The sequence below is a fragment of the Nelumbo lutea genome, chromosome 1 (genome assembly GCF_056320005.1).
Source record: "Nelumbo lutea isolate HS-2025 chromosome 1, American lotus-T2T, whole genome shotgun sequence".
Taxonomy (NCBI): Eukaryota; Viridiplantae; Streptophyta; class Magnoliopsida; order Proteales; family Nelumbonaceae; genus Nelumbo; species Nelumbo lutea.
The window spans coordinates 8,087,150-8,106,942 of record NC_142684.1 but is presented as its reverse complement, the minus strand read 5'-3'; the positions used below and the strand labels follow the sequence as shown (position 1 = coordinate 8,106,942).

The 19,793-nt window shown below is 38.7% G+C and overlaps 1 protein-coding gene across 2 annotated transcripts in view; it reads right to left on the bottom strand.

Annotated features, from left to right (window-relative positions):
* The window catches only part of LOC148873403 (kinesin-like protein KIN-14C), a 127,422-nt gene that overhangs the window by 10,584 nt on the left and 97,045 nt on the right, over positions 1-19,793 (bottom strand). For both annotated transcript variants that reach the window (XM_088975188.1, XM_088975192.1), the window contains 3 exons: positions 4,809-4,973; positions 4,468-4,721; positions 4,174-4,337 (listed from right to left, as the gene is read on the bottom strand). In XM_088975188.1, the coding sequence (XP_088831314.1) occupies positions 4,174-4,337; positions 4,468-4,721; positions 4,809-4,973 (583 nt within the window). The remainder of the gene's footprint in view (positions 1-4,173; positions 4,338-4,467; positions 4,722-4,808; positions 4,974-19,793) is intronic.

The window sequence follows — 19,793 nt, the reverse complement described above, 5'->3', positions numbered from 1 at the left end:
TAAGCTCTGGCAACATTCAACTTCTGGGAGTAAGTTTCTGCAACACTATCCCAGATTTCTTTAGCCGAGTTCATCCACAGATAATGCTGACTAATCTGTGGCTGCATTGAATTCACAAGCCACCCAATCACTGTGTAGTTTTCTTGTACCCATCTCTCATAAGATGGATCATCCTCTGGAGGAGCTTTCTTGCTCCCAGAAATAAAACCCCATTTTCCTTTGCTACAAATGTGGATTTTCACTGATTGTGACCAAGCCAAGTAGTTGGTCCCATCAAGCTTAACTGTAGTTACAGCCAGCATAGAATCAGTTGGGGTTCCCAAAATCTGTCCATATTCAGCAGCATTCTTGTTTTCAAGACTTGAGAAAGCCATCATGTAAAGGCTCCAATTAGGATTTTTAAAAGGTTTCTCAAGGAACTGGGGTCTTGATGAGTTTAGTTTGAGCTGAATAGGCAACAACAACTAGCTCACAGAATCAGTTCAGACTTGATAACTGTGACAGTCCAGTTCGGTGGTAGTTTTTTCTTTACTGTTTCACCCTTTAAAGGACACCCAACAAACCTCCAATCACAAGGTATTTCAGGTTCTCAACAACCGTTGTCCCAAAGAGAAGAAAACAGGGCCACGGTCCTTAAGAGACCTTTTGTCGAACACTTGGTGTGCAGTAGTTAACAGCCTACTGTTAACTAGAAGAAACCACTTCAAGGTGTTCAGTATAGGTCCAAGAAGAGGCTAGGATGAAGATGAGACTAGTACCACTTAGTTTTAGATCAGTTTTAGCAGCTTGGCAGTCCAATAATCAGCCGAATAGCACTTCCAAAACAACCCAGAAAAAACAGTCCAGCAACAGTGGGCCGAATGTTGTGGGCTTTGAATGCTTTAATAGTCCTCCCAAACAACAAAAAATAACTCAGCAAATGACTGAGAAAAGACTTACAGCAAGAGAGTCTCTGGTTTGTACTATAAACCAGGCCGAACACTTGTTCTCTGAGATAACTTCGAAAGTCCTTTTCTCTGATTTCAAATCAGGCCAAACAACTTGCTCTCTGATTCTTCCTGGTCACCGAACCCTTCTCCAAGTGTATAGAAACTTGGGCACCCTCCAATGACCTCCAAGAACCAGGCGGACGACTGTAAACTTTCAGCCCTAGAACCTTCTCATGTAGTTGGCTGAACTAGAACCACATGAGAGACACGCCAAGCAATGGCCCGCTCTGATACCAAGTTGAAAAACAGCCCACTTGATGTATGGAACTGTTTGAGATTAGATGCAAACCAGAAAATGAACAAACAAGAGAGGAAGAGAAGAGAGAGCTGGCGGCAATGAGTGTTAGAGAGTAAGAGGTTCGAACATAACTTCTCTCTAACACTCTAAACATCTTATTAATAAGTTAATCGTTGACAAATTACAGAGAGGCCCTTGAGTGAGCAGGAGAATACAAAAAACAGAATATTACAGAGTATGGGCCCAGAATAAGGCCCACAACAGAGAGAAACATAACATAACATGAAATGACAGTCTATGGGCCATTCGGCCCATCTTCTCTACAGAGACCACTAGTGCAACTTGAACACTCCCTGCCCCGTGAGAGGAGTGACCTGGCTGAACTAAGAAGGGTCTCTCTCATAATTCAATAGGGATTGCTCTAGAGTTTAAGAGAGGCTTTAAGAAGACTCTTAGAAAACCAATTTACAAGTTTTCACAACTTTGAGATCGACCATAAACTAGCATTTTTTTCTAACAGTAGTAGAAACCCTATTTACAATTTGAGATCAACCCTATTCTTCTAACCTTGGTGTGTTGATTTGATCTAGCACCTTTCTTCTTCAGTTCAAGCTCTCAAAGAGTGGGAAATCAGCTAGAGAAGAATCAGGATCTGTGAAAGAGATAGAAAAATGGGTGTGAACACCATAATGACCTGCTGCACTCAAGGTGGGATTTTTCATCGGGTCTGTTTTTCTTTTTCTATGGTTTTGCGTCTGAAACATTGTGGAAAAATCCCCAGTTCGATCTAATCCTAGATAAAGGGTTTCTCCTAGTGTTGTAATCATTCAACATACTGCAGTTTCCCAGGCTAAAATTTTGAAATTCACCCAGTTGTAAACTAGATTACTTCACCGTTTCTGATTAAAATTCGTACCAGAGCAAGTCTGAAGCTTAGAGATTAGATCATATTTGGTTCAGACCAAGTGGCCTTTGAAGCCTTCTTGAAATCATTTTTCCCTGTAGAGCTGGTTTGTGCAATTTAATAAAAACTAGCGCATCTCAAGTTTTTAGAGATTGGTTCTCTCAGGGCACTTGTAATCTGAATTAGGGTTTGATTTTGTTGCTTGGTTTTTCATTATTGTTATATCTGAAAGGTGATTTAGAAGTTTTCTTGATTCCCCTCGAGAGGCCACTTCTGATGCTTGGTTTTCTAGGGTTTTTATTGTTTATTATTTAAATTTCCCTGCAATCATTAGATGATCATGTAGTAGGAAATTTATAGTATCCATGCTGATATTAGACACGGAATGAGAGGAATAGATCCCTAATGCTTCTAAATCTTTAGTTGACATGATAAACAGTCAAGAAGGAAAGTCAAGTCCCAAAGAACACCAAATACAGCCTCTCTTAAACAAGAGTAACTAGAACACCTCACCTTTACAGGAACAAGACTGAGGTTTCAATGTTGGCCTTTTAACACACCCTGTTCTAGGAGAAAACTCACAAATGAGAAGGGCAGAAAGTCACTTTTATCTGGCTATTCATTCCCTCCTTTCTTTCTTCTCTTCTCTTTCTCCTTTCTTCACCCTCCTCCATTCTTCATTTTATTTTTGTTATTAATCTCGTCCTTGGTATCAGAGCAGGGATCTAACCATCCTCTGTTGACTGCACAATTTGCGAGATGTTGGTATCATCCCTTCTGTCAGATGAATATGATGAAATTATTATATATATATATATTATTTTTTTAGTAAACGAAATTATTATTTTTATAAGGTTATCTCCTCATCAATATAATGTTTTCATATGAAATTTAAACTTATTTGATCAAGATTATTGCTAATTTTTGGTAAAGTTGATTGCTGATTGCTATGAAACCCAATGACTTCGAAAAAGATCTAAGTTCTTCCAGAAAATCCTTAACACCAAGGTGACCAGGTGCTCCCCTGTCACAATTTTATACTAGTAGATAACTAATTATAAGAGGACCAGAAAGAACTCCTCCCCTATTGTTCTTTTGTTTTATATTGTTAGTAGTATTTTATATACCATCACCCAACTATGTGTCACCACAAATAAGTAAAGCAATTAGCATGTATATGAGATAATAAAGGTATGAAACAAATTTTGGTTGATTCATTTGACTCAATGTTGGTTGGTCTAGTTGATGCTTATTTGTCCCAGGAGACCACATCACTGGTATCAACTGACAAGTTAGTGATGCGAACAGTAATGCCCTCAACTAATTAGTTAGTTGATTATTCATTGCTTTGATAAAGGTGTAATCAGTATGCACTAGTCAACAAAAAGTTTTCCAACAAGGGTCTTTGTGCTTCCTACACCATTAATGCTATAATGTTTATAACCTATTTTGTTTACTTTTGTTTTTCGTTCTTTTACATTTTCTGTTGTTATTTGTTTGTTCAACTTTGATTAGTTTCTATGGTTAAATTGTCATGAAATCCAATAAATTTTTTTACTACATTCTAAATTGAAACTCAACAAGTTGAAGAAAACTAGAGATGAAGCCATATCTAAATAAGAGCAAGTAAGTTGCTATGAAAAGAAATTAATCTAATGAGAACTGCAAAATGAAAAGCAAAAGAAATCTGATAACATCCTGATTGTTAGCCAAAAATCTCAGAATGTACATGCCTGGTGTTAGTTGAGTAACATGCAAAGCGTTGAAGGAATGTATTATATTTTCTTTGGGTTAACTCCAAAAGGATAACAACACTTCTAATCATGTATGCTTAGAAATTTATGGCACTTACCATCACTAACATTATTAATCTTACTGGATAAGAACATTTCATAGTTGTCACATTTTCCCATAACTCTTTAACCAAGAATTTATTTACTAGAAGAGGGTGATCAGAAATTGACTTCCAATGCAAAATGTTTTGAGATGATTGAAAAAGCAACATTTGTAAAATGAAAAACAGGACACAATATATCAAGTACCTGTTCTATTAATTCTCTAACATCTTTACCCTCTTTGCTACTCCGTGCAGCACCTAGCTCAACTCCAGAGACCCTCTCAGCAAACTTCAAAGTACTCAGAGTCTCAGAGTAAGAATTCAAATCTGGATTAAGTTGCACAAACATGAGAGTCTTTGCCTGACCACCTATAGTGCGAGAGGGAGATGAAAATAATCTAATCAATGAATTTGAGAGGAATATTGAGAGCTGCAAATGTAATATCATTTTACTCAGTACAAGAGAAGTAAGCATGATCAGCAATAGAAGTAAATGCACCTAGAGAACTTTGAAGGACTTGAGTTAATTTGCTGTTTCTATATGGCACATGAGGGCTCTTTTGTGCTAGAGCAAAGATGACATCTCCAAGTGCGGATAAAGATTTGTTTATGTGTTGCGCCTCTTTAAGTCTTTCTCCAGTTACTTCAGAGCGATCAACTCTTTCACTTCCAGCAAGATCTACCAAATGAAGACTGCCACGTAAAGAATCACCAGAAGCCAGGTCCATTCCACGAACATGAACAGTGAGAACACTGCATACATAAATCTATATAAAAAACAGACACCAAGAGGTCAACTATTTAGGAGACAAGTGTGATTAAGATAATAGACAAAAAAACCTGTGGGATCGGCTACTTCTTTGATTCATAGCAGTGGAGCTTACAGCCCTGTTCGTTAGTCCAATTTGCATTAAATCCAGTACATCTGTGGTTGATTTGACAGGATGCATGCTTGCATCTGGGACAGCTAGCCCATTGGGTTGTGCACTGGTCCATACCCCAAGCGTTTGGAAGTCAAGGAAACACAAAGTTTATCGAGTAAAAAAAATGGTAGAAGATGCCATCACCTTAAACAGGGACTACATTATGCATAGAATAGCGTGACTCTCTACATGTCTAACTTTTGTTTATTGGAATGACCGACTGAGGACTCAAATGAATTCCATAAAAGAAACTATTATCTTATTGTTTAGTTTTGGGCTGATATCACTTGTTTTTATTTACATGGCATAGTTAGAGAGTTATTGGGCCCAAGGCTCATTAGTTTATGTTTAAATTAAGAGTGTTTATTTAGATTTTACAAGTAGCCGACTTACTATGGGCATACTTATCTTTGTATCCAGTTTTTATTTGTGAGTATATAAGCTAATGAAAGGGGTGGCTGGACCAAAATTTTGGCTTCTCCCATTTTCTTCAATTTCTCTCCTCTCTTCTTCTTTGCATAAACCTTCTCTTCTCTTTCCTTTTCTCTTTCTTACACAGATTTTATATCAAAACAGATCTTTTACACTTTTCTACTTGGTAACAGAGCAAGTTTAGAGATTGTTTGAGTTGTTCCATCCACTTGGTAAGCCTAGTTTTTGAATTTTTTGGTGGATTTGCAATCCCTTGTATCTGGTCCAGAGTCCTGATTTAGTAGGACTCTTCAATTTTGACCTAAGAAGTGGTGCTCTAGCTTTTTAGGGTTTCTTGAGGTTTTCTGAAGAGGGTTGTTCAAATCCCAACCTTTTTGGAGGCCTCTAAAGGGAGCGGTAGCCTCTTTTCTTTCTTCTCCTGTTCCCACAGAGAAGGGAATCTTTGGAGGGAGGAGCTTTTAGGGTACCGGGAAGGTCTTTAAGGTTTCTAAAGGAGATAAACCTCTTTCTTTTCATCTCAAATTGATTTCCTAATCTGTTTTGGGAGTTATAGAGGGTTGTGGAGTTGAATACAAATTTGTAGGTGAAATATGACCAAGTGAAGGAGGTGTTGGTGATCTCTTCAGGGCTAAGACCATCACTACAGTCAAGTTGGATGGTACAAACTACTTAGAATGGTCACAATTTGCAAAGATGCCCATTGGAGCTTGTGGGAAATTGGGGTATGTCATCGGTGAAGAATAGAAACCTGAGACTAACTACTTTTGGTGGGTACAAGAGAACTACGTGGTAATGACTTGGCTGTGCAATTTCATATTACCCCATATAAGTAAGAACTTTTTATGAGCTAATACAGCTAAGGAGATTTGGGATGGATTAGCAGAAACTTATTCACAGAATGAGAATGTTGTTAGAGCCTACCAGTTGAGGAACCAGGTGATTGCTACTAGGCAGGGAGATAAGCCTGTTGCCATTTATTTTTAACCCTCAAAATCTTATGGCAGGAGATAGATCATTTGGAGACTGTGGTTTGGGAAAGTAGCAAAGATGCAACAACTTATCAGAAGTTGGTAGAGAAGAATAGGGTTTTTGAGTTTCTAATAGGAGTTAACCTTGAATATGACATTGCACGACAACATATTCTTTCCCAAGACTGTGTAACTCTCTCTCTTTGGCATATGCCTTTGTGTTTGGAGAGGAGAGTAGGAGGAATGTGATGATGAAGAATCCAAGCCTTGAGCAGCTAGCTATGGTTAGCACAGTGAAGCCTAAGCCGAGTGAGGATAAGGGTGGAAATGAACCAAGGAAGGAGGACAAGAAAGATCTGATTTGTGACTACTATAAGAAATCTAAACATACTAGAGATACTTGTTGGAAGCTTTACCCACACCTTATACCAAGCCGGCTCAGAAACAAGAAAGGAAACGTGAATATGGCAGACTGATGATTTATCAAGACCACCTACTACAACTTCTCTAGAGTCTGTTGCAGCAGTTGCAGTGAGGGCCGTATTGGAGAGATAGGGCAGTCTTTGAATCAGAGGGATACAACCAGCTCCAACTCATTATCAGGTGGACAACAAGGCGTAGGTGGATTAGGAGGTAGTCAATCTACTATGTTTGCACATATAGGTAGTTCACATGCCACTGCAAATTATGCATCCCTACAGGTAAGGGGGAACCTCCCTGGATTATAGACTCCGAAGCCGATGGATCACATGTTCCCATTGATGAAAAAGGGTCTGTCAAGATAACTGATGCCATTACCCTACCTTTTGTCCTTCATGTTCCTAGACTGAGTACTAATCTTTTATCTGTTAGTAGCTAGACAAAGAATTTGAACTATTCAATGATTTTTTTCTCTTGGTTTTTGCAAGATTTGAAATCAAAGAGGACAATTGGGAATGGTCGTGTGGTGAATGGAATCTATCTTCTTGATGCACTTCCCATTCATTAAAGTCATCATGTTAGAGGGAACATTGAGTCAGTCAATGGGTCAGATTATGCTTTGGAATAATCGGTTAGGGCATTTATCTTGTGCTTCTTTGTGTTTTTTGTTTCCAAAATTGTTTGAGTTTATTAGTTTGTCCAGCTTGGAGTGTGAGGGTTGCCAACTTGGAAAGCATTGTAGACATTCCTTTAAAGCAAGCAATAAAAGATGTTCTATTTTTGATATTGTTCATACTGGTATAGGGGGCCATACCATATTTCCTCTATGGGTGGCATTCGATATTTTCTTTTGTTTGTGGATGACTATTCTTGATACTCTTGGATATATTTGATAAGATCCCGTAATGAAGTACTATCTTTGGTTCAACAATTCCATCAGATGGTGCTGTGAACTGAATTGAGAGCAATAACAAAATAGATTTAGGGGGGTCAAGAATAGTTGACCCCCACCCCAAAGAGTCTCTTTTATATTAAAGAGATAAAAGGTATGTACAGTTACAAGAATGCCCTTACAGGGTGGAAAGATAAAAAGAACAAATAAAATAATAAGAATTATGATACTGTATAACAAGGACTACTCTAATAATGTACATCAAGATATATCTTCACACTCCCCCTCAAACTGATGCGTAGACATCAGCATCAGTTTGCCCACAAGAATGAGATGTTGACTTTTAGTAATGGCCTTGGTGAAGATGTCGGCAATCTGCATGTGAGAGGCTACATGAAGAAGAGACATAGAGCCTGCAACAAGGAGGTCTCTAATAAAGTGACAATCCACCTCAATATGTTTAGTCCTCTCATGAAAGACTGAATTAGATGCAATCTTGATAGCGTTGGTGTTGTCGGCATACAGAGGGATAGGAGTAGGAAGAGAAATACCAAGATCCATGAAAAGTGACTTCAGCCAAACAATCTCGCTACATTCAGAAGACATATCTCTATACTTGGCTTCAGTAGAAGACTTAGAGACAGTTTGTTGTTTCTTGCACTTCTAGGAGATGAGAGAGTCACCCATGAAGACGCACCACCCAGTAGTGGATTGACGAGTGTCAGGGCAACCAGCCTGATCAACATTAGCATAAACCCTCAACTGTATGGATGATGAGGAAGAGAAAAACAGTCCCTGAGAGGTTGTTCTCTAACATAATGAATGATGCGGCGAACAACAGTCATATGAGGTTGTCTCGAAGCAGAGACAAATTGATTGACGACCTGAACAACATGTGAAATATCAGGCCTGGTCATAGTAAGATAGATCAAAGAGCCAACAAGCTGGCGGTACAAGGTAGCATTAGGAAGGATGAGGCCTTCGGATTTCGATAGCTTGACGTTCAGCTCCAAAGGGGTATCAACATGTTTCTCATCAGTGATTCCAACTAGTTTGACGAGATTAGAGGCGTATTTCTGTTGACAAATAAAATACCCTCAACTGCTGCGATGAACCTCCAAACCCAAGAAGTAAGTGAGAGGACCAAGATCCTTCATGTGAAATGAGTTATGAAGGACTTCAGCTTACAAATGCCGTCATGATCATCCCCCATTAGAAGCACGTCATCAACATACAATAGAAGAATAGTAATACCCTGGGGTCTTCTCTTAACAAAGAGGGAGTAGTTAGAAGAACTCTGATTATACCCAGCTGCTAAACAGTAGATATGGCCATATGAGTCCGAGCTGTGGTGATCTTAGCAACCGGGGAAAATGTTTCTCCATAATCAATCCCAAATTCCTAATTGTATCCTTGGGCAACTAACCGGGCCTTATATCGATCAAGAGAAGCATCTGAAGGAGCTGGCACAAGATCCCAAGTATCATTCTCATTGAGGGCTTGAATTTCAGCATCCATAGCTTCTTTCCACTGAGAACTTCTAATGGCTTGCTGATAACGTCTAGGGATATCTGTGGAAGAAAGTTCAACAGAAAAAAGGAACTATGGTTTGAAGGAAAACCATAGTGGTAAGGAGGTCGAGAGATACGGGTAGAACGACAAAGTGGAATAACTGAACTACTATCTGAAATAGGAGGATCTTGGGTCAAGGTATCACTTATAGAGGATATCTGAGATGAATGCTTTGGACAGGGTGAAAGGAGGGTTGTAGGCACAGGAGCCGAGACACGTAGTCGCTTGCGGGTGAAGACAAGAAGATCTCTCTCAGTTGAGGAAGTAGTAGTGTCATTTGAATCAAAGTCATACAAAACAAAGATGGAAGGAGCAAACAATCTAGCAACCCCAGCAAAGAAGGAGATATGTTCAAGAAACACAACATTCCGAGAAATCCGAATACGACGAATAGCAGGATCATAACACAAATATCCTTTGTGGTCAGGACTATATCCCATAAAGGCACACATAGCAGATTGAGCAGTTAATTTAGATCTTTCACGAATAAGAAGATGAACAAAACAAAGACAACCAAAAACATGAAGGCTAGAGAAATATGGGGGATAACCAAAAAGTTTTTGAAAGGGAGAAGTGTTGCCTAGAACAGAGGATGGAAGAAAATTGATAAAAAAACGGCTGTACTGGCTACTTCTACCCAAAACGAAGTTGGAGTATGAGACTCCTGTAGTAATGTTAGCACAACATTGAGAATATGTCCGTTCTTCTGTTTAGCTACACCATTCTGTTGTTTAGTGTCTGGGCAGCTGCGCTGAGACTGAATTCCATAACTCCTCAAGTATGCCAAGAAGTCTCCATCTCTATATTCTCCCCCTGAATTTGAGCGGAGGATAGTCACATTGCACTTGAATCGATTTTACACCATAGTATGGAACTGTTTAAATGCACCAGAGACTTCTAATTTGTGTCGCAGAAAATAAATCGAAGTATATCTGGTACAATCATCTATAAATAATATGAAATATCTGTACCCCAATCGTGAAGTAATAGAAGCAGACCAAACATCACTATGTATTATCTCAAAAGGTTTAGTGGCATGTTCAGATGTATGAAGAAATGATAAAACATGACTTTTATTCAAACAACATGTAGTGCAAGAAACATCATAAGTATCAACAGGGGGAATTTTATTCTTAATCAAACCAAAGTCAAACAAAAATTTTAATTTTTGGGAATACGGATGACCCAATCGTTTATGCCATAAATCCCAAACATTATTTCTATAACTCAATAGAGAATCAGACAAAGAGGAACTAAGTAAAGATGAGGATGCCCCCGATTGAGACGGCCTAGCCTACGCCCCTTCCCTTTCACCTTTCCGGTGTACTGGTCCTGTATTAAGCAACCATCATGATAAAAAGGTGAGAACATTTCCTTTATCAACAAGTTGGCCAACAGAAATTAGATTAGTAGTAAGGTTGGGTACTAAGAGGGTTTTGGAGAGAGGGAAGGATCTGGTTGGTGACAGTTTTAGGGACAGATCATTACTACCATTGATGTCTAACTTTTCACCATTAGTAGTAATAATATGTTTATGGTGAGTTTTAGTGGAAGGGATTGGGTGATTGAGGTAGGCTCTTGTAAAATGGTTGGTGGCACCTGAATCTATAATCCAAGCATGTGAAGGGGAAAAACAATATACAGAGAACTTACCAAACAAGTCAATAGCAGAGAAAGCAGAGGAAATAGCAGAAGATACCAGTTGCCGAACCCTTTCTTCATCTATGACACTTGTTGAATAACCTTTCATTGAAGACTCACTCTTGGTAGATACAGTGTCTGTTGCTGGTCCATTTGTTGCCCTATAGGCCCGGGGCTATCTTTTTCTGAGAGCCCTTAGCTGGTCGGACTAGGTAGTCTGGAATGATGTGACCATGTTGCTTGCAATAGGTACACACATTCTTCTTCTTACAGTGAGATGCAATATGTCCAAAACCCTTACACTCATAGCACTGGGTTTTGGAGAAGCCCTTGGAGGTTGGCTTCTTACCCCCATGAGCAACAAAGGCTGTTTCAGCCCCAACTTCAACCATCTTCCCATCAAACCTGGCTACAGTAAGAAGTCTAGTCTCTTCCCTCAGAAGTTCCCCTAAAACAGAATCCATATTTGGAAGTGTTCGCCTACTCAGAATGTTGGACTTGATTATCTCATATTCAGGTCTAAGTCTCATCAAGAACTGAGTCAACTTTCTCTTCTCAAAGTGCTTTTGAAGATATTTCACACTCTACTGGATCTGAGGGTTCAATGTGAACAATCTCATATTCAGCCCATAAATCAAGAAAACCAGAATAATACTCTTGTATCCTCCTATCTCCTTGGCTGTAAGAGAATATTTCTGATTCTATCTGATATTGTTTAGATACGTTGGACTGTTGATAGACTTTTTCTAGATACACGTACATCTCATATGCTGTTTTCGTTCTCCTCATGGGTACAGATATATGATAGTCAATAGAACTCAGAATCCAAGAAACAAGTTTACCATTATCCAACTTCCATTGTTGTAAAGCTTTGGCCTCGGTCTTAGTTGGTTTGGTGACCCTTCCATTCAGATATCCTTCTAAACCCTTTCCTTCAACATAAGAGTCAAAATGGAACTTCCACATCCCATAGTTCTGTCCATTCATCTTTACGGGAATGATATCACCTCTGTCTGAAGCCATTACAGCAAAAAAAATAGCACAAAATAGGGTTCAACTGAAGTTTAAAGAAACTAAACTGAAGTAAAACTTGATCCAAAAAGGAGTGAAATAGGCTGTAATCAATCCAAGAGAGTCAAAAAACTGATATAGAAACCCCTTACTTTCACCGGTGATTGTTCAAGATCCAAAACAAAGAAAAGTTGAACACACCGTCCAGAAAAGGAAAGTCTGGGTGCAGCCGCCAAGAAGAAGAGTCCAGATCTCTCTCAAAACTTCACGGATCTCCGTAAAAATTTCAGAATATGTTGAGAAGGGCTATGCGACAACTCCTTTCAATTCTTGCCACAAACGGAAGCCAAATGAGAGAGATCCAATAAAATCTCTCTCTGGATGCGTAGAAAACAGCAAAGGGGTTCCTGGAGAGATCAAAACAGCCCAGGACCACTCGATAGAGATGTAGGTTCTCAATAGATCACGAAAACAAGGTGGATCTTAGAGAAGGAAGATCAAAGGGCAACCTGCTCTGATACCATGTGAACTGAATTGAGAGCAAGAAGAAAACAGATTTAGGGGTGTCAAGAATAGTCGACCCCCACCCAAAGAGTCTCCTTTATATTAAAGAGATAAAAGGTATGTACAGTTACAAGAATGCCCTTACAAGGTTGAAAGATAAAAAGAACAAATAAAATAATAAGAATTACGATACTGTACAACAAGGACTACTCTAATAATGTACATCAAGATATATCTTCATTGGTGCTGACGTAATTTGGGGCATGAGTGAAAGTGTTTAGATTAGATAATGCTAGGGAATACTTTGAAAAAACCTAGCATCATACCTATTGGAGCATGGAGTAGTCCATCAGAGTAGTTGTACATACACTCCACAATAGAATGGTGTAGCAAAAAGGAAGAACAGACATACTGTGGAAGTAGCAAGAAGCATGATGTTGAGCTCTATAGTTCTAGTTCATTTTTGGGGTGATGCAGTTCTTACAACAATTTTTTGATCAATCGGGTGCCTTCTCGTGTTCTTGGATATAGCACTCCGTTCAACCTTCTTTTTCTTGAGTGGGAGATGTTCCATATTCCTCTAAGGGTTTTTGGGTGTGTATGCTTTGTCCATGTTCTTGGTCTTCACCGCTTAAAGTTGGACCCTAAGGTGAAGAAATGTGTCTTCCTTGGGTATGTAGGAAATCAGAAGACAGAAGGGGTATTGTTGTTATGATCCAGTCTCCAATAGTCGATATGTTACTATGGATTTCACCTTTTTTGAGCCCACACCTTTTTTCTCGGGGGTTTCTTCTCAAGGGGAGTGTTTTGGGGAAGGAAGTGAGCAATCTATAACACTTCCTGTTCTAGATCCTTTGTTCACTCTAGTGACTCCACCCACTTTGCCACCTCCATTGCGTCATGCCTCTTTGTGTTTTACACGACAACACTGACAACAGCACAGGGAGGTTGATTCCACAGCAGAGGGACCCACATCACTCCCTATCATCTCATTGGAGATTCTTGGTTTAATTGACAGACCCAGGTATGCCTCTTGTTTCCTCTGATGGTTTAGTTCCTATTGATATAACTACCCCTACTCCTAACATCATTGTAGATGACCTAGATCTCCCTATTGCACTACGAAAAGGGAAGAGGAAGTGTACTGCTCATTGCATCTCACACTATCTTTCCTACAATGGATTATCTCCTTCCTACCGAGCCTTCCTTTCCTCCCTCAACTCTGTGTCTATACCCAGGAGTGTTAGTGAGGCTCTCTCCAGACCTGAATGGAAGATACCTATGCAGGAGGAAATGAAAACACTAATTAAAAATCAGACATGGGAGATTGTGGATTTACTTGATGGCAAGGAGATAGTTGGATGTGGATGGGTTTATACAGTGAAATATAAGGCTGATGGAAGTATAGAAAGGTACAAGGCGAGGCTGGTTGCAAAAGGGTACACTTAGGCTTATGGAATAGATTACTTGGAGACTTTTGCACCAGTGGCAAAGATGAGCTCAGTCCGTATTCTTCTATCACTAGCAGTTACATACTCTTGGCCACTCTTCCAACTTGATGTGAAGAATGCTTTTCTTAATGGGGACTTGCAATGGGAGGTGTCCATGGATCTTCCAACTGGTTTTTATAGTGATGTGGATAAAGGAAAGGTGTGTAGATTAAAGAAGTCTCTATATGGTTTGAAGTAATCACCCAGAGCTTGGTTTGATAGATTTAGAAGTGCATTGGTTGCATTTGGCTATACTCAAACTTAATCTGATCATACTCTTTTTGTAAAAAGGAGGGGGTCATTAGTGTCAATTTTGATAGTGTATGTGGATGACATGGTAGTCACAGGAAATGATATGAGTGAGATTGATACTTTGAAGAAGAACCTGCACAAAGAGTTTGAGATTAAGGATCTTGGGGATAGGAAAACTTGGGGCAAGGGTAGCTGATACACCTATCAATCAGGACCACAAGATAAATGCTTCGTGAGCTAGTGAAGGATGTTGGAAGGTATCGGAGATTAGTGGGTCGGTTTCTATACTTATGTATGACACAAACAAACATCTCTTATGCAGTGAATGTAGTGAGTCAATAAATGCATGCCCCACAAGTTCAGCATTTGGAGGCCATTGATATGATACTTTCCTATTTGAAGGGACAACCAGGTAGAGGAGTACTTGTTTGATGACCATGGACAGTTGAAGTTAGAGGCTCACACAAATGTTGATTGGGCAAGGTGCCTAGATGATAGGAGATCTATATTAGGAGTTTGCATTCTTGTTGGAGGTAATCTAGTTTCATGGAAGAGTAAGAAACAATCAGTTGTAGCAAAGTCAAGTGCAGGAGCTGAATACAGAGCTATGGCACATGGTGTTTCAAAGCTCCTCTGGGTTCGATCCTTGTTAGGGGAGATTGGAGTTGAGGCCAAAGAACCTATGGTTAAGGGTGTAAACAGATCGAATTCGAATTGGATAAGGTAATATCCGAATTTGAATCCGATTAGAAATTCCGACATCCGAATTCGATTTGATATCTGACGGATATTGAAAATTAATATTCTAATTCGAATCCGGTTAAATATTCAAATATTTGATTCGATTCAAATTCGATTAATTAATTATTTTAGATAATTAATACATATATAAAATAAATATTTTATTGATATAAAGTATATAAATATATAAATTATTTATATAACTTAATTATTATATATATAAATTATATAAAATATTTTATATATTATATATAAGAATTAAATAATTGGTCGAATTCGGATATTTATTGAATCGAATAAGGCCATATCCGAATTAGAATCCGATTAACTATTTGGTATGAATAGGATATCTGAATTCAACTGATTAGATATTCGAATTACCCGAATTCGATTTGATTATGTCAAATATTGAATTCGAAATCAGATTTCAAATACCATAGATACCCCTACCTATGGTGCTATACTATGACAATCAAGCAGAAATTAACATTGCCCACAATCCAAGTCAGCATGATAGAACGAAGCATATAGAAGTGGATAAACACTTTATAAAGGAAAGGGTGACATTCAGAGAAGTGTGCTTACCATATGTTGCATCTGACTTGCAGTTTGCAAATGTTCTTACAAAAGGTGTTGCAAGAAACAAGCTGGAGCACGATCTATGCAAGTTGGGAATGTGTGACATCTATTCCCAACTTGAGGAGTGTTGAGTTTTGGGCTGATATCACTTGTTTTTATTTACATGGCATAGTTAGGGAGTTATTGGGCCCAAGGCCCATTAGTTTATGCTTAAGTGAAGAGTGTATTTAGATTTTACAAGTAGCCGACTTACTAAGGGAATACTTGTCTTTCTATTCAGTTTTATTCGTGAGTATATAAGCTAATGAAAGGGGCAGCCAGACCAAATTTTTGGCTTCTCCCATTCTCTTCAATTTTTCTCCTCTCTTCTTCTCTGCATAAAACTTCTCTTCTCTTTCTCTCTTCCTTACACAGATTTTTTATCAAAACAGATCTTCTACACTTTCTACTCTCATCCCTTTCCAGAATACTATCAAGATTGGGAAGCAAGAAATAACTCAATGTGGCCTCTTTTGTTGTCTTGGTTTGATAGTTCATAACAAGGGAGAGATAGAGGATGGTTTAATGTCTTATATGATAGGTGAATACAACTTAGGATAAAAGGAAAATTTTGTAAAATGATTTCTTATGTGATAGATATAAGACAAAAGGAAAATTTTGTAAAATGACAAGGCTAGAAATATTGTATAGGGCATGCTAAGTGGCAAGTCAACAAGGATTTTAAATCTTAATATGGGTGCCCCATACTTAATAAGGGGAAGAACAGTAATTGTAATCAGTAAAAGAGATCAGCATAAAGCAGCTGACTGGGATAGATCAGTGGATCTTTTCCTTCCTCCTTTTATCATCAAGTCTAATGCAAAACATGATATGAGAGCATGTTGTAGGCTACAATCTCCTTTGAAGAAGGTTGCAATCTCATCTCTGTTCTCTTCTCTTTCTTTTTTTCTTATTTCTGATCTATTTCTATTAAAGAATCAAGAATGTAAGAGCTGTGGTGTCCTCCTTTCTCCTTGGTTCTGGTTGCAGTCATCATGAGTGACTATGGTGTGTGTTGAGCAGGAGGAGAAGGAAAAGAAGAAGGGAAGAAGAAGGAAGAAGAAGAAGAAGAGGCTACAGAGTTAAGGCCTAAAAAACTTAGCTTCAGTCGAGTGAAGCTTTGCATTTATACTATTCTGGCTGTACATAACAATATGTCTACAGAATTACAAAAATACCCCTGCGGGTACTAAGTCTGTGAACAGTACATATAATACACCTGTTAACACTCGCCCTCAAGTTGGGGCATAGATATCAATCATGCCCAACTTGTCACAGAGACCTTGATGTCTGGAATGGTTTATCCCTTTTGTAAATAAGTTTGCTAGTTGGTATTCAGAGCTGATGTATGGAGTGCATACTTCACCTGTGATGATTTTCTCTCTGATAAAATGCTTGTCAACTTCAATGTGCTTTGTTCTATCATGTAGTACCGGGTTGGCAGCGATACTGATAGCTGCCTTGTTGTCACAGGGTAGAGTCATGGGTTTACCAACTAGAAAACCCAACTCTCCCAATAGATTCTTTATCCACATACCTTCGGCTACTCCGTGTGCCATTGCACAGTACTCAGCTTCAGCAATCTAGCAACAACGGTTTGCTTCTTACTCCTCCAAGTAACAAGGTTCCCTCCTACAAAGGTGCAGTAACCACTAATAGACCTTTTGTCATTTTGAGATCCAGCCCAATCCGCATCTGTGTAAATTTCAACCCTCAAGTGTCCATGTTTCTGGAATAATAAACCAGCACCTAGGAACTTCTTAAGATACCGAAGTACTCTCTCTGCTGCTTCAAGATGGGTGGACCTAGGTGCATGCATGAACTGACTGAGAACACCAACAGCATATGCTATGTCTGGACGAGTCATAGAGAGGTACAACAATCTTCCTACAAGCCTTTGAAATTGCTTCACATCCTTAAGAGGTTCACCTTGGCTGTCACTTAACTTATGGTTGGGGTCAATGGGAGAGTCAGCTGGTTTAACCCCAATCTTTCCAGTGTCTTTAAGCAAGTCTAGGACATATTTCCTTTGGGAGATGAAGATACCCTTTTTTGATCGGGCAACCTCAATTCCAAGGAAGTATTTGGTAGGTCCTAGATCTTTCACTTCGAACTGAGTGGCAAGGAAGCCCTTTAAACTTTGAATTTCATCCTCCCAGTCACCAGTAACAATTATGTCATCCACATATACTATTAGGGCAGCCATTTTACCTTCTACCCCTTTTACAAACACAATTTGAAAACACGATTTAAAAGCACTAAGCCCATGGGGTGAAGGTCCAATAACACCTAATAAACAAAAAGAAACTAAATTGCAACAAATTCCTCTAGACTCTGCCCATGGGCCGAAGGCCCATAAGTTTGTGTGTGTCCCTTCCAACCAGCTCCACTTTGTACCTCTCTATACTACCATTATCCTTGTACTTTACAATAAACAACCACCTACATCTAACTGTCCCCTTATCAACATATAGATCAACAATCTCCCATGTCTAATTTTTTATCAAAGCCTTTATTTCCTCCTACATAGCTATCCTCTACTCAAGTTTAGAAAGAACTTCACTAACATTCCTAGGTATAGACACAAAACCAAGGGAAGAAAGAAATGTACAGTAGGGGGGAATTAGCTACTATAAGATAGATGGTGTTAGATATAATGGGATGTACACTTTCTCTTACCCTTGTAGAGAGCAATGGGAAGATCAAAGTCATTTGCATCAATAGTGTTAGGCACAAATGTATCATCAATATGAACAAAAACATCAATAAACACAAAAGGAATACTTGGATCTATGCCGAACCTAGAATCTCAAATGAGTCAATGGAAAGTGGTATGAATTCCCTTATAAGAGCATGTATAGAGTCAACCTTCTATGCTGCCATGTAAAGAATTGTGAGACAAGACGCAATGGAGCAGGCAAAGGAGCTAGAGAGACTAATGCAAGTAAAGGAGCAAGAGTAGAAAGAGAAATAGGATGCTTACTCTCCTCCCCAAAACAACACTCCTGAGGAAAACTAGCAGAAAAGAAAGGCATAGACTCAAAGAAAATGACATCCATAGTGACATACCAACTCCTTGACACCGGGTCATAGCAATAATACCCCTTTTGGTTTTGAGCATACCCAAGAAAGACACTTGTTGGCTTTGGGATCCAATTTAGTACAATGACGACCAAGAATATGAAAAAAATGCACTTAAAAATCCTCAAAGGAATATGAAACATCCACCCCCCCACCCCCCAGAAAAATAAGACTATATAGTACCTTGAACCCAATGACACAAGAAGGTAAATGATTAATCAAAAAGACAACAGTAAGAACCAGAACACCCCAAAAGTGAACTGGAACTAAAGTATACACCATAAAACTTCAAGCCACCTCCACAATATGTTTGCTTTTCATTTTGTACAATTGCTTTGACGAATCACCCTATGCTCCAACAAATTAGATGCCAGGTCCTTTTCAAAATATTCCCTAGCATTATTTGATATGAAAACCTTAGTCCTAGCTACAAATTGTGTGAGAACCATCAAATGAAACTGTTGCACAAAGGAGGGCACCTTAACAAAAGATTACATCAAATATATCTAAGAATGTTGTGAATAATCATCCACAAAGAAAAGAAAATAATGACCGACATCCATGGAAGAAATGTGATATGGTCCTCAAACATTAGTGTGAAAAATATGAAAAACTAAAGAACACCTTTTATTACTTGATTGAAATGAATGTCTACAATGCTTTCCAAGTTGACAACTTTCAAACTCCAGATTGGGCATCTTAAAAGACTTAAATAACTTTGGAAATATAAAACATAAGGAACAAAGGATAAATGCCCGAATTGATTATGCCAAAGCATAATTTGACTCACTAACTCTGACCCATTACTCCTGCTATTGGTGTAATGACACTGGTAACTTGGAAACACATCAAGAAGGTAGTCCCCATTCACCTCACGACCGCTCCCAATCGTCCTCCTTGACTCCGGATCCTGAAAAACACAATGACCAAGAAGAAAAGTCACTTAACAATTCAATTTTTGTATTGATCTACTCATAGTTAAAATATTAGTTTGCAATCTAGGAACACGTAGAAAAGAGGTTAAGGTAAGGATGTTAGTCACTCTAACTGACCTTTTCCCAACAATAGGGATATGGGAACTATCTACTACACAGACACAATCTCTATTAGAAGTCTAGAACACAAATGGTATCAAGAAAATAAAGTAGATACACTGGTCATGTGCTTAGAGGCTCCTAAGTCTATAACCCAGGGAGGTCCCTCCTTACTTGAGATGGAAACATAATCTGTATTTGCATATGAATTACTTGTATGAGCAAAAGAAGTGGTATGACCAGTTC